The following is a 15,497-nucleotide window of genomic DNA, read 5'->3' as shown; positions in this document are numbered from 1 at the left end:
CAACTAATATCAAAGGAGATACTAAAAGCTTTTTTCAGTATATAAAGGCTGAAAGAGAATTGAAGGTAGATATAGGACCAATAGAAAATGACGCTGGAGATATTGTAATGAGAGACACAGAGATGGCAGAGGAACTGAAAGCGTATTTTGCATCAGTCTTCACAGTGCAGTATACATCTGCAGTATACCAGACACTCAAGAGTGTCAGGGAAGTGAAGTACGTGCAGTGAAAATTACGACTGAGAAGGTGCTCAGGAAGCCTAATGGTCTGAGGGTGGATAAATCTCCTGGACCTGATGGAATGCACCCTCGGGTTCTGAAGGAAGTAGCTGGAGAGATTGTGGAGGCATTAACAATGATCTTTCAAGAATCGATAGATCCTGCCATTGTACCGGATGACTGGAAAATTGCAAATGTTATTTTGCTATTTAAGAAGGGTGGGAGGCAACAGAAAGGAAACTATAGACCTGTTAGCCTGATAAGAGCCCATGGAATTACAGGGGAGTTACTAGCACGGGTGGGGCATTGGCTGATCGGCAGAAAACAGAAAGTGGGAATAATGGGATTCTATATTGGCCGGCTGTCAGTTACCAGTGGAGTTCCACAGGGGTCGGTGTTGGGACCACTGCTTTTTATGATGTATGTCAATGATTTGGACTACGGGATTAATGGATTTGTGTCTAAATTTGCCGATGATATAAAGATAGTGGAGGAGCAGGTAGTGTTGAGGAAACAGAGAGCCTGCAGGGAGACTTAGATAGTTTAGGGGAATGGGCAAAAGAAATACAATGTTGGAAAGTGTATGGTCATGCACTTTGGTGAAAGAAATAAACAGGGAGAGTATTATTTAGATGGGGAGAGAATTCAAAATGCAGAGATGCAAAGGGACTTGGGAGTCCTTGTGCAGGATATCCTAAAGATTAACCTCCAGGTTGAGTCAGTGGTGCAGAAGCATTCTGAGAGGTATAGAGTATAAGAGCAGGGATGCGATGTTGAGGCTCTATAAGGCACTCATGAGACCACACTTGGAGTATCGTATGCAGTTTTGGCTCCTTACTTTAAAAAGGATAATACTGACGTTGAAGACGGTTCAGAGAAGATTCACAAGAATGATTCCAAGTTACAGTATGAGGAATGTCTGGCAGCTCTTGGGCTGTATTCCCTGGAGTTCAGGAGAATGAGGGGGGATCTCATTGAAACATTCCAAATGTTAATAGGCCTGAACAGATTAGATATGGCAAAGTTATTTCCATGGAAGGGGATTCTAGGGCAAGAAGGCATGACTTCAGGATTGAAGGGCGTCCATTTAGAACAGAGGTGCGGAGAAATTACTTTAGTCAGAGGGTGGTAAATCTGTGGAATTCGTTGCCACAAGTGGCTGTGGAGGCCAAGTCATTGGGTGCATTTCAGGCAGAGATAGATAGGTTATTGATTAGCCAGGGCATCAAACGGTATGGGGAGAAGACAGGGGTGTGGGGATGACTGGAAGAATTGGATCAGCCCATGATTGAATAGTAGAGCAGACTCGATGGGCTGAATGGCCTACTTCTGCTCCTATATCCTGTGGTCTTATGGACAAACACCTTGCAGACAGTGGTGGGAATAGAAGAGTGGTTGGTGATGATCGGTGCTGTCAAGCATTGTGCTAGCCACAACCCTATTCTATCTTAATGAGCCATGTCATGAATTGATCTTAGCAGCGGTGTGCATGGCAAGCTTTTCACTATACCTCAATCGACTGACTAACTTCTCAATGGTCAGTAACTCACTATGTGATTCACAAAGGTTGCTCAGAGAATTTCTTCATAGTTATTCCTGGAGAATAGTCACTAGGAAGACCAGGACGAGATCTGTGATATAATTTTGCACATGAGCCTTGCTCATAGGCCGTTTGTCCCACTCCCATTAGGAAGGAGGCTACATAGCATCCACATCAGGACCACCAGACTCAAAGATGGCTACTGTCCCCAATCAGTGAAGCTGATCAACACCTCCACCCACTGACCCACCCCTCCATCCACTCCCCCGACCACCACTACCTTATCATTTCCTGTCAGAGTCACCTTAGGTACAGACACTCCTGTATCTAGTACCACTTTATGGACATACAATCAATCAATATATATAAGCTAGTTCAAAGTTCAGTGTACACTTACAATGCAACCTCGAGATTCATCTTCTTACAGGCAGCCACAAAACAAACATAATAGACCCCATTAAAACAAAGACTTGCAAGCACCCAATGTGCAAAAAAAACTGAACAAATCGTGGAAATGATAACAAAGTAAACAAGTAACACACAGATCATGAACTGTAGAGTCCACAGCCACCGAGCCAACGCCAATGGCTGCAGTTCCCAGCTGCAGATTCACTTCAAAGTTCAGAGAAACGGTATTTTCACCCGAGATTCATGTTCTTGTGGGCATACTGAATAAATCCATAGCATAGTAACTATAAAAGGATCAATGAAAGACCAACCAAAGTGCAGAAGACAACAAACTGTCCAAATCAAATATAAATAAATAGGAATAAATAATAGATGAACTACCAGATGCACACTTTGAAAGAGACAACACAACTACAGCTGTGAAGATCCCTGCCGCACCTGATGACCCTGTGATCTCTGTCTCAGAGGCCGATGTTAGGCTGTCTTTAAAGAGAGTGAACCCACTCAATTCAGAAGGATGGAGTACCTGGTAAGGCTCTGAAAACCTGTGCCAACCAGCAAGCGGGTGTATTCAAGGACATTTTCAACCTGTCACTTCTACGGACGGAAGCTCCCACTTGCTTCAAAAAGGCAACAATTATACCAGTGCCTAAAGAGAATAATGTGGGCTGCCTTAATGACTATCGCCCAGTAGGCTCACATGGACAGTGATGAAATGCTTTGAGAGGCTGATCATGACTAGACTGAACTCCTGCCTCAGCAAGGACCTGGACCCATTGCAATTTGCCTATCGTTACAGTAGGTCAACAGCAGATGCAATCTCAAGGCTCTCCACACGGCTTTAGAGCACCTGGACAACACAAACAGGATGCTGTTCATCGACTATAGCTCAGTATTTAATACCATCATTCCCACGATCCTGATTGAGAAGTTGCAGAACCTGGGCCTCTGTACCTCCCTCTGCATTTGGATCCTCGACTTCCTAACCGGAAGACCACAGTCTGTGCGTATTGGTGATAACATATCCTCCTCACTGACGTTCAACACCGGCGCACCTCAGGGTGTGTGCTTAGCCCACTGCTCTACTCTCTGTATACACATGACTGTGTGGTTAGGCATAGCTCAGATACCAACTATAAATTTGTTGACGATTGTTGGTAGAATCTCAGGTGGTGACGAGAGGGCATACAGGAGTGAGATATGCCAACTAGTTGAGTGGTGCTGCAGCAACAACCTGGCACTCAACGTCAGTAAGACAAAAGAGCTGATTGTGGACTTCAGGAAGGGTAAGACAAAGGAACACATATCAATCCTCATAGAGGGATCAGAAGTGGAGAGAGTGAGCAGTTTCAAATTCCTGGGTGTCAAGATCTCTGAGGATCTAACCTGGTCCCAACATATCGATGTAGTTATAAAGAAGGCAAGACAGTGGCTACACTTTATTAAGAGTTTGAAGAGATTTGGCATGTCAACAAATACACTCAAAAACTTCTATAGTTGTAGCGTGAAGAGCATTCTGACAGGCTGCATCACTGTCTGGTGTGGAGGGGCTACTGCACAGGACCGAAAGAAGCTGCAGAAGGTTGTAAATCTAGTCAGCTCCATCTTGGGCATTAGCCTACAAAGTACCCAGGACATCTTCAGGGAGCAGTGTTTCAGAAAGGCAGCGTCCATTATTAAGGACCTCCAGCACCCAGGGCATGCCCTTTTCTCACTGTCACCATTAGGTAGGAGGAACAGAAGCCTGAAGGCACACACGCAAGTTGCATGCCATCTTGGTCAATGTCTCCCATCCACTACATAATGTACTGGGTGGGCACAGGAGTACATTCAGCCAGAGACTCGTTCCACCGAGATGCAGCACAGAGCGTCATAGGAAGTTATTCCTGCCTGTGGCCATCAAACTTTACAACTCCTCCCTTGGAGGGTCAGACACCCTGAGCCAATAGGCTGGTCCTGGACTTATTTCATAATTTACTGGCATAATTTACATATTACTATTTAACTATTTATGGTTTTATTACTATTTAATTATTTATGGTGCAACTGTAACGAAAACCAATTTCCTCTGGGATCAATAAAGTATGACTATGACTCAGTGATTCAGGAACAGCTTCTTCTCCTCTGCCATCTGATTCCTAAATAGGCGTTAAATCTTTGGACACCATCTCACTTTTCTTTAATATACAGTATTTCTGTTCTTGCATGTTTTTTTAATCTATTCAATATATGTAATTGATTTACTTGTTTATTATTATGTTTTATTTTATTTGTTATTTTTTTCTCTCTCTGCTTGATTATTTGTTGCATTGAACTGCTGCTGCTAAGTTAACAAATTTCACATCACATTCCGGTGATAATAAACCTGATTCTGGAGCCAGCTCGGCGTTGCAGAGTGTAAACCTCGCAGAGCAGTGCGGTGAACCCTGCTTTGTCGTTTACCCTTGACCTCGCGGGGCAGTGCGGTGAACCCCAGTTTGTCGTTCACCCTTGACCTCGCGGGGCAGTGCGGTGAACCCCAGTTTGTCATTCACCCTTGACCCTGACACCTTGATCAAATTGCGAAATGGTAAAAACAGTAACGAAACCGCACGGAGTTTGAAGAGCGGAGGTGCTGCAAGGGAGTTCATGGCCACGGAGCCAGATCAGCTCTCTGAGGCGAGCGAAGCCAGCCCAGGAGTCCAACGACTGCAGGGCACCAACTGCCCCCAAACGCGGCAGTGTGAGACACAGGTCTCCCGCACCTCCTGCATCCTGCCTGCCAGTACTAGTGAGAACAGAGGGAGCAGGGTCAACCCCAGGCATCCAGGGCTGAATTGCTGTTCATTTTCTGTTCTCAGCCTCAACAACTCTAACCTTGCTGCGAGCTTTAACTGGCTGTGGATAATGGAACCGACCATGGGTTTGTGTTCTGCCATCAGGAATCTTTGCGGTGCACACCTCCAGCGACGGCCACCCCAGCTGTACCTGCTCTCTTGGGGCCTGGTTTGCCGAGTCCCCCAAGAGATCGCCAAAGTGCCAGATCATTTAGTGGGCTCAAAAGTACATCCTTAAAAGGGAATTACACGCGGCAGACAGCACCAATTGCAGTTCGGAAAAAACACGTCTACTAGAGTACCTCATAATTTTGTGAGCTGTCTGTAAAACATCACTGCAGGGTCACTGGTGTCATCTTACATATGTTTATATGTCCGTCCTGCCGAAAGGTCTCGGCCCGAAATGTCAACTGTACTCTTTTCCATCGAAGCTACCTGGCCTGCTGAGTTCCTCCAGCATTTGATGTGCTTTGCTTGGATTTTCAGCGTCTGCAGATTTTGTCGTTTGATATTTATATTTATTGTGTTTTTTAATTATTATCATGTTTTTATCTTATTGTGTTACTTTTTGGTGCTGCATCAGATCCGGAGTGAGAATTATTTTGTTCTCCCTTACACTTGTGTACTGGAAATGACATTAAACAATCTTGAGTCTTGTTGATGAGAGTTTATAGCTGGTGGTCAAAATGCACGGTGACACATCCTTTTGCCGTTTGCGTCCACAGCCATCCCCTACCAAATCTCCATCACCACTGGCCTGGAACGGGACGCGGGTACCACCAGCCGAGCTTACCTCATCATCATGGGGCCGCAGAAGGTCCACACTGCTCGGATGTGGCTGCAACTTCCTGAAGGCAAGAATGGATTTCAGCCTGGATCAGTGGAAAAGTTCCAAATGATGGGGTTGGATGTTGGAGACATCAAGAAAATCGAGGTGAGCTTTGTCAGCGATTGCCACCCTGTGGGAAGTGATCAATGTTCACCTGTACAGTAACACCAGCTAAACAATATTCACCTGTACAGTAATACAGGCTGACCAATGTTCACCCATACAGGAATAACAGCTGAACAATATTCACCTGTACAGTAATATCAGCTGATGTTTCATTAAATGTGACCTCCCTGCCAGAGTACTGGTCCCCCGGTCCCCATCAAGTGCAACCCCTCCTTTTTGTACAGGTCATACCTGCCCCAAAAGAAGTCCTAATGATCCAAAGATCTGAATCCCTGCCCCTGCTCCAATCCCTCAGCCAAGCTTTTATCATGCCCTCTCTCTGTCTGTCCAAACAGCTGGGTCATGATGGCGCGACTCCTGAGAGCTGCTGGCTCGTGGATGAAATGGAGATCACTGTGCCCACCAAAGGCATCATGTACATCTTTCAGTGCAAGTGCTGGCTGGCCAGAGACCGGGGGGACGGGCTGACAGCAAGGGTCTTCAGCATTCTTGATGCAGAAACTATCCAAATTGGCCAGAAGGTAAGGGTTGTTGGGTATCTTCTCAGGACTAGTCTCAGATTTACACGCTCAGCCTCTTTCACATAGACTATGAAGGCGCATTGGGCTTCAGAAATCAATGGGCTGAGTACAGAAGATGGGTTGTTATGTTGAACTTGTATAAGACACTGGTGAGGCCTAGTTTGGAGTATTGTGTGCAGTTTTGGTCACCTACCTACAGGAAAGATGTCAATAAGATTGAAAGAGTGCAGAGAAAATTTACAAAAATGTTGCCAGTATTTGAGCACCAGAGTTATAGGGAAAGGTTAAGTAAATAGGACTTTATTCCCTGGAGCGTTGGAGAATGAGGGTCCTGCTGAAGGGTCTCGGCCTGAAACCTTGACTGTGCTTTATCCATAGATGCTGCCTGGCCTGCTGAGTTCCTCCAGCATTTTGTGTGTGTGGCTCGGATTTCCAGCATCTGCAGATTTTCTTGTTTGTGAGAATGAGGGGAGATTGGACAGAGGTATACAAAATTATGAGGGTATAGATAGGGTAAATGTAGGTTGGCATTTTCCACTGAGGTTGGGTGAGATTAGAACGAGAGGTCATAGGTTTATGATAAAAGGTGAAATATCTAGAGGAAATAATTCAGGGGAATCTGAGAGGGAATTTTTCACTCAGAGGGTGGTGCGAGTGTGGAGTATGCTGCTGGTGGAAGTGGTGGACACAGCTTTGCTCTCAACATTTGAGAGAAGTTTGGAAGTGAACATGGATGAGAGTGCGATGGTCCGGTGCAGTTCAATGAGGCTAGGCAGATTAATAGTTTGGCATGGACTAGATAGGCCAAAGGGCCTGTTTCTGTGCTGTAATGCTCTGTGACTCTCTGATATGGACTCCAAATAGGAATAATGCAGATAGAGCATACAGAAGAGAAACGATTGATAATGGCAGAATTCACTGGTTCTATTTGGTATTTGTCAAGATTCAAGATTGAAGGTTGTTTAATGTCATTTCCCCAAAGGAGAACAAAATAATTGTTAGGAAGAGGTACAGTCGACGTTTCGGGCCGAGACCCTTCGTCAGGACTAACTGAAAGAAGAGATAGTAACTCTGTATCTCTTCTTTCAGTTAGTCCTGACGAAGGGTCTCGGCCCGAAACGTCGACTGCACCTCTTCCTAGAGATGCTGCCTGGCCTGCTGCGTTCACCAGCAACTTTTATGTGTGTTGCCTGAAATTCCAGCATCTGCAGATTTCCTCGTGTTTGCAACAAAATAATCGTTACTCTGATCTAATACAGCACAAAAAAACACAATAAGATAAAGAACACAATAATAAAAAAAACACAATAAATATAAATTTAATAGAATGATTGTATGTCCATAAAGTGACACTTGGCTGCACATAAGGTAACCAACAGGAAATAATAAAGTAGAGGTGGGTTAGTGGGTGGAGGTGTTGATCAGTCTTACTGCTTGGGAGAAGTAATTGTTTTTGAGCCTGGTGGTTGGTTGTGGTGAGGATACTGCGTAGCCTCTCCCCCACCCCGATGGGAGTGGGACGAGCAGTCTATGCACAGGGTGGGTGGAATCCTTTATTATGCTACAAAGAGTTTAATGTGAATGTAATTGTTGACCAGGTGCCTTATGAAGTAACTGTTGTCACTGGTGACACTCCAAGTGCGGGAACTGATGCCAATATTTACATGTCAGTCTTTGGGGCCAATGGGACGACGGAGGAGATGCTCCTTGATAAGAATGGTGACAGGTGAGTTCAAACTTTCAGAGTCTAGTGCTTCACATCAGCCCGTGGTTCCCCCTCACTTTACAGTCCATGTTGCTGTCGTTGGATTACCAACACTCCAACACTCATCATATTGCATGTTGTAATTGCCAAATTACTGTGGCCACAATCATCAGCTGAGAAGAATGAGAATCCTAGTGAACACCAGCCTTCGGGGTCTTTTAGCAACAAAATAATTTCTGCCTTTTCTCAAGGGTCTTGTCCTGAAACATCAGCTGTTTATTCCCCTCCATAGATGCTGCCTGACCTCCTGAGCTCCTCCAGCATGTTGTTGTATGCTCTGGATTTCCAGCATCTGCAGAATCTCTTATGTTTATGTCCATCATGGGCACGAACATCCATACCATCGAGAACATCTTCAAAAGGCGAAGCCTGTAAAAGGTTGCATCCATCACCCAGGACATGCCCTCTTCTCATTCCTGCCGTCAGAGAGGAGGTACAGGAGCCTGAAGACACACACTCAACACTTCAGCAACAGCTTCTTCCCCTCCACCATCAGATTTCTGAACAGACGATGGACCCACGAACTGTACACTACTCTGTTTTTTTTTGCTCTATTTATCGAACTTCAAAAAGTTCAAAGTAAATTTGTTATCAGAGTACATACATGTCAGCACAAATAGCCCTGACATTCTTTTTCTTGTGGGCATACTTAGCAACTCTATAGAACAGTAACTGTAAACAGGATCAATAACCAACAAACTATGCAAATGCAAATATAAATAAATAGCACCAAATAACGACCATAAGTTATAGGAGCAGAATTAGGCCATTTGGCCCATTTCATCATGGTGTTCCAATTTTCCTCTCAGCCCCAATCTCCAGCCTTCTCCCCGTATCCCTTCATGTCCTGACAGATGAAGAATCTATCAACCTCTGCCCTAAGTATACAAAAAGACTTGGCCTCTACAGCATGAAATAGCAAAATGAAGAGTCCTTAAAGTGAGACCATCGGTTGTGGGAGCACCAGAAATCGAATACAATAGTTGTCCCCTTTTGTCCAAGAGCCTGACAACTGAGGGGTAGTAACTGTTCTTGAACTGGGTGGTGTGAGTCCTGAGGCACCTGTACCTTCAACCCGATGGCAGCAGTGAGAAAAGAGCATGGCCTGGGTGGTGAGGATCTCTGATGACGGATGCTGCTATTCTACAGTAACGTTGGGAGGGTTTGGCCTGTGATGTACTAGGCTGAATCCATCAATTTTCTGCTTAAAGACATTGGTGTTCTGTAATGCGGTCAGCCAGCGCACTTTCCACCACACATCTGTCGAAGTTTGCTAAGGTTTTTGATGACATGCCAAACTACTTATTTACTTTTTACTTGTTATTTATTTATTTACTTACTTTTTGTACTATATATTTAATTATATATATATATATATATATTTCTTATTGAAATTTATAGTAATTATTTTTTAATGTATTTCAATGTACTACTGCCACAAAACAACGAATTTCACGACCTATCTATGACATACCTGGGCACACAGCCACAAGATTCGGGGGAGTAGATTTAGGACAGAGATAAGGAGGAACTGCTTTTCCCAGAGAGTGGTGAATCCGTGAAATTCTCTGCCCAATGAAGCAGTGAAGGCTTAAGACAAGGTTGGATAGATTTTTGCATAGTAGTGGAATTAAGGGTTATGGGGAAAAGGCAGGCAGGTGGAGATGAGTCCATGGCCAGATCAGCCATGATCTTCTTGAATGGTGGAACAGGCTCGACGGGCCAGATGGCCACTCCTGCTCCTATTTTCTATTTCCTAGTCTCCAGTGAAATTAAACCTGGTTCTGATTCTCACCGAGGATGTTACCTGGACTTGAGAACCTGATAGATATATAATATATATATATATATAGGGAGAGAGAGAGAGAGAGAGAGAGAGAGAGTGTGTGTGTGTGTGTATAAAAGACCGTAAAATATAGGAACAGAATTAGGCCATTTGGCCCATTGGGTCTGCTCCTCCATTTCATCCTGGCTGATCCATTTCACTCTCAGCTCCAATCTCCTGCCTTCTCCCTTTACCCCTTTGTGCCCTGACTAGTCAAGAATCTCTCAACCTCTGCCTTCAATATACCCAATGTATTTGGCCTCCAAAGCCACCTGTGGTAATGAATTACACAGATTTACCACTCTCTGCCTAAAGAAATTCCTCCTCATCTCCATTCTAAATGGATGTCCCTCTATTCTGAAGCTGTGTCCACTAGTCTTAGACTATCCATCATAGGAAACATCCTCTCCACATCCATTCTATCAAGGCTTTTCACCATTCGATAGGTTTCAATGAGGTCCCTATCGTTCTTTTGTTCTGAATTCCAGTGACTACAGGCCCAAAACCATCAAACACTCCTCATATGATAAGTCTTTCAATCCCAGAATCTTTTTAGTGAACCTCTTTTGAACGCTCTCCAATGTCAGAATATCCTTTCTAAAATAAGGGGCCCAAAACCGCTCACAACACTCCAAGTGAGGCCTCACCAGTGCCTTATAAAGCCTTAATATTGCATCCTTGCTTTTATATTCTAATCCTCTTGAAATTAATGCTAATATTGCATTTGCCTTCCTCACCACCAAACGAACCTGCAAATTAACCTTTAGCGAATCCTGCAATTGGACTCCCAAGTCCCTTTGCACCACAGATTTTTGTATTTTCTCTCCATTAGAAACTAGTCTATGCTTTTCATTTCTCCTACGAAAGTGCATGACCATACACTTCCCAAGAATGAGAAAATCTACAGATATGAGAAATCCAAGGCAAAACACACAAAATGCTGGAGGAACTCAGCAGGTCAGGCATCATCTATGGGAATGAATAAACTTCCTGACACTGTATTCCATCTGCCACTTCTTTCCCGTTCTCCTCAGCTGCCTTAAGGCTTTTGATAACCTCACTGCTTCCTCAAAACTAGCTGCCCCTTATCCTATCTTTGTATGGTCTGCAAACTTGGCCACAAAGCCACCAGTTCCGTTATCCAAATCATTGACATATAATGTAAAAAGAATGGTCCCAACACAGACCCCTGTGGAACACGACTAATCACCGGCAGCCAGCCAGTAAAGGACAACCCCAGTGGTCAGGCTCGAACCCAGTCACTAGAGCTGGGAGCCACCATGCCACCCAACAACAAAGACAAGCAGTGAGGGAGCAACGTTCCACGGCCATTGGGCAGCTTCCATTCAATCTGCTCCGAATCTTTAGGTATTGAAGGGTGTCCATCACATGTCATCACTTGCCTTGGTTGACACACTGTGCTGCCTCGATCTGCCAACACCACTGGGAAGATGAAAGATCTTGTGAATGATGTAAACTAGATACCGTTGCGTTATCTGGGAACAGGACCACTGATCTGCTGACCAGGATAGCAACGGCATGATCAAGCAGCGCACACACACAAAATGTTGGAGGGACTCAGCAGGCCAGGCAGCATCGATGGCAAAAAGTACAGTCAACGTTTCAGGCCCAGGTGTTTCGTCAGGTCTCTTTTCCATAGACGCTGCCTGGCCTGCTGATCCTCCAGCATTTTGTGTGTGAGGCTTGGATTTCCAGCTTCTGCAGATTTTCTTCTGTTTGTGAAAGGCATGATCAAGGTCACCAACCTACAGGAAAGCTATCAATAAGATTAAAAGAGTACAGAGAAAATTTACAAGGCTTTTGCTGGGATTTGAGGACCAGAGTTACTGGGAAAGGCTCAATAGGTTAGAGCTTTATACCTTGGAACGTAGAAGACTGAGGGGAGATTTGATAGAGGTATACAAAGTTATGAGGAGTATAGATAAAGTAAATGCAAACAGACTTCTTCCACTGCTGTCACTCCATCCTCCCACCACCCCACTAGGAATAGGGTTCCCCTGGTCCTCACCTACCACCCCACCAACCTCCGGGTCCAACATATTATTCCCCGTAACTTCCGCCACCTCCAACGGGATCCCACCACTAAGCACATCTTTCCCTCCCCCCCCCTGCATTCCGCAGGGATCGCTCCCTACGCAACTCCCTTGTCCATTCGTCCCCCCCCCATCCCTCCCCACTGATCTCCCTTCTGGCACTTATCCCTGTAAGCGGAACAAGTGCTACACCTGCCCTTACACTTCCTCCCTTACCACCATTCAGGGCCCCAGACAGTCCTTCCAGGTGAGGCAACACTTCACCTGTGAGTCGGCTGGGGTGATATACTGCGTCCGGTGCTCCCGATGTGGCCTTTTATATATTGGCGAAACCCGACACAGACTAGGAGACCGCTTTGCTGAACACCTACGCTCTGTCCGCCAGAGAAAGCAGGATCTCCCAGTGGCCACACATTTTAATTCCACATCCCATTCCCATTCTGATATGTCTGTCCACGGCCTCCTCTACTGTCAAGATGAAGCCACACTCAGGTTGGAGGAACAACACCTTATATTCCGTCTGGGTAGCCTCCAACCTGGTGGCATGAACATCGACTTCTCTAACTTCCGCTAATGCCCCACCTCCCCCTCGTACCCCATCTGTTACTTATTTTTATGCACACATTCTTTCTCTCACTCTCCTTTTTCTCCCTCTGTCCCTCTGAATATACCCCTTGCCCATCCTCTGGGTCTCCCCCCTCTCCTTGTCTTTCTTCCCGGACCTCCTGTCCCATGATCCTCTCGTATCCCTTTTGCCAATCACCTGTCCAGCTCTTGGCTCCATCCCTCCCCCTCCTGTCTTCTCCTATCATTTTGGATCTCCCCCTCCCCCTCCCACTTTCAAATCCCTTACTCACTCTTCCTTCAGTTAGTCCTGACGAAGGGTCTCGGCCTGAAACGTCGACTGTACCTCTTCCTACAGATGCTGCCTGGCCTGCTGCGTCCACCAGCAACTTTGATGTGTGTTTCTTCCACTGATATCTAGTGGGATGAAAACCAGAGAACATAGGCTACGGGTGAAAGTTGAAATGTTTAAAGGAAACCTGAGGGGGTCTTCTTCATTCAGAGGGTGGTGAAAGTGTGGAACAAGCTGTGGAATTGGAGTATGAGGGTTCGATGTCAACATTTCAGAGAAGATAGAATAAGTACATGGTTGGGAGTGGCATCGAGAGCCGTGTCCAGGTGGGACAAGGCAGAATAATAGTTCTGGATAGACTGGATGGGCCAAAAGGCCTGATTCTGTTCTATAACTCTATGAGAGTGAAACCTGGGTAGAGTTATTGTGATGCCTTGGGTCTGGATTGTCACATCAGTGTTTCGACTGTATAACTTCTCACAGCTCCTGTTCTCACCCTGACCGCACTGTGCCTTCACCTTCCAGGTTTGAGAGGGGTCAGGAGGACACTTTCGACATGGTGATTGCCGACATTGGGCCTCTCAGAAAAATAAGGATTCGCACTGATGCTAAAGGATGTCGTTCTGACTGGTTCCTGGATCAGGTGATTGTGAGGCCACAACATCAGCCCAGAGCTGAACAGGAGGCCGTGGTCAGGGATGTACAATAAGGGAGGAAGACAACAGCTGCAATCTATTTCCTCGGGTCTATAGAATAGAAAAAGGATGCATAATGTTATGTTTTTCCATTTCCCTTCAACAAACGCAGAAATTTCTCTATGTGTGATGAAGTTTTTCTCAAAGGAAGTGCTTTCCCCAAGCAGTAAGTTTGATCACATCTCCACCCACTAAGCCATAAGACCATAAGACATGGGAGCAGAATTTAACCAGACTGTATTCCCGACGATCCCGTTCAACCAGACTGTCACCCCGACGATCCCGTTCAACCAGACTGTGATCCCGATGATCCCGTTCAACCAGACTGTCGACCCGACAATCCCGTTCAACCAGACTGTGATCCCGATGATCCCGTTCAACCAGACTGTGATCCCGACGATCCCGTTCAACCAGACTGTGATCCCGACGGTCACGTTCAACCAGACTGTCACCCCGACGATCCCGTTCACCCAGACTGTCGCCCCAACGATCCCGTTCAACCAGACTGTGATCCCGACGGTCACGTTCAACCAGACTGTGATCCCGACGATCCCGTTCAACCAGACTGTGATCCCGACGGTCACGTTCAACCAGACTGTCACCCCGACGATCCCGTTCACCCAGACTGTCGCCCCAACGATCCCGTTCAACCAGACTGTGATCCCGACGATCCCGTTCAACCAGACTGTCGACCCGACGATCCCATTCAACCAGACTGTGATCCCGACGGTCACGTTCAACCAGACTGTGATCCCGACGATCCCGTTCAACCAGACTGTCGACCCGACGATCCCATTCAACCAGACTGTGATCCCAACGATCTCGTTCAACCAGACTGTGATCCCGACGGTCACGTTCAACCAGACTGTGATCCCAACGATCTCGTTCAACCAGACTGTCGACCCGACGATCCCGTTCAACCAGACTGTGATCCCGATGATCCCGTTCAACCAGACTGTGATCCCGACGATCACGTTCAACCAGACTGTGATCCCGACGGTCACGTTCAATCAGACTGTGATCCCGACGATCCCGTTCAACCAGACTGTTATCTCGACGATCCCGTTCAACCAGACTGTGATCCCGACGGTCCCGTTCAACCAGACTGTCGACCCGACGATCCCGTTCAACCAGACTGTGATCCCGACGATCCCGTTCAACCAGACTTGGATCCCAACGATCCCATTCAACCAGACTGTGATCCCAACGATCCTGTTCAAACAGGCAACATACTATCTGGGTGTCCCGTTCACGTCCACAGAATCACAGCGGGAGGAAAGGTGAAGAAGGAATAGGGGCCTGCTTATCACCTCCCTCCTTCCCTTCCCCCACCCCTTTATCTTTCCCCTTACTGGTTTTTCACCTGGAACCTACCAGCCTTCTCCTTCCCACCCTCCCCCCACCTTCTTTATAGGGCCTTTGCCCCTTCCCTCTACAGTCCTGACGAAGGGTTTCGGCCCGAAACGCTGACTGATCATTTCCACGGAAGCTGCCCGACCTGCTGAGTTCCTCCAGCGTGTTGTGAGTGTAGCTTTCTCTACTTGTGAGCCAAATGCCTCTTCCTCCGTCTCTTCAGTTCAGTTCCCACCCCCAGCAATCCTAATTTAAACTCTCCCCAATAGCCTTAGCAAACCTCCCCACCAGGATATTGGTCCACCTGGGATTCAAGTGCAACCTGTCCTTTTTGTACAGGTCACACCTGCCCCAAAAGAGGTCCCAATGATCCAGAAATCTGAATCCCTGCCTTCTGCTCCAATCCCTCAGCCACGCATTCATCCTCCACCTCATTCTATTCCTATACTCACTGTCACGCGGCACAGGCAGTAATCCCGAGATTACTACC

The 15,497-nt window shown here is 46.3% G+C and overlaps 1 protein-coding gene across 1 annotated transcript in view; it reads left to right on the top strand.

Annotated features, from left to right (window-relative positions):
• Window positions 1-15,497, top strand: part of LOC140194870 (lipoxygenase homology domain-containing protein 1-like) — a 351,891-nt gene that overhangs the window by 308,486 nt on the left and 27,908 nt on the right. Inside the window, exons 38-41 of the mRNA XM_072252157.1 lie at window positions 5,709-5,917; window positions 6,274-6,459; window positions 8,058-8,185; window positions 13,485-13,602. Of these exons, the coding sequence (XP_072108258.1) occupies window positions 5,709-5,917; window positions 6,274-6,459; window positions 8,058-8,185; window positions 13,485-13,602 (641 nt within the window). The remainder of the gene's footprint in view (window positions 1-5,708; window positions 5,918-6,273; window positions 6,460-8,057; window positions 8,186-13,484; window positions 13,603-15,497) is intronic.

Source organism: Mobula birostris, chromosome 3, assembly GCF_030028105.1.
Source record: "Mobula birostris isolate sMobBir1 chromosome 3, sMobBir1.hap1, whole genome shotgun sequence".
Classification (NCBI taxonomy): domain Eukaryota; kingdom Metazoa; phylum Chordata; class Chondrichthyes; order Myliobatiformes; family Myliobatidae; genus Mobula; species Mobula birostris.
This window is presented reverse-complemented; position numbering and strand designations above follow the sequence as displayed.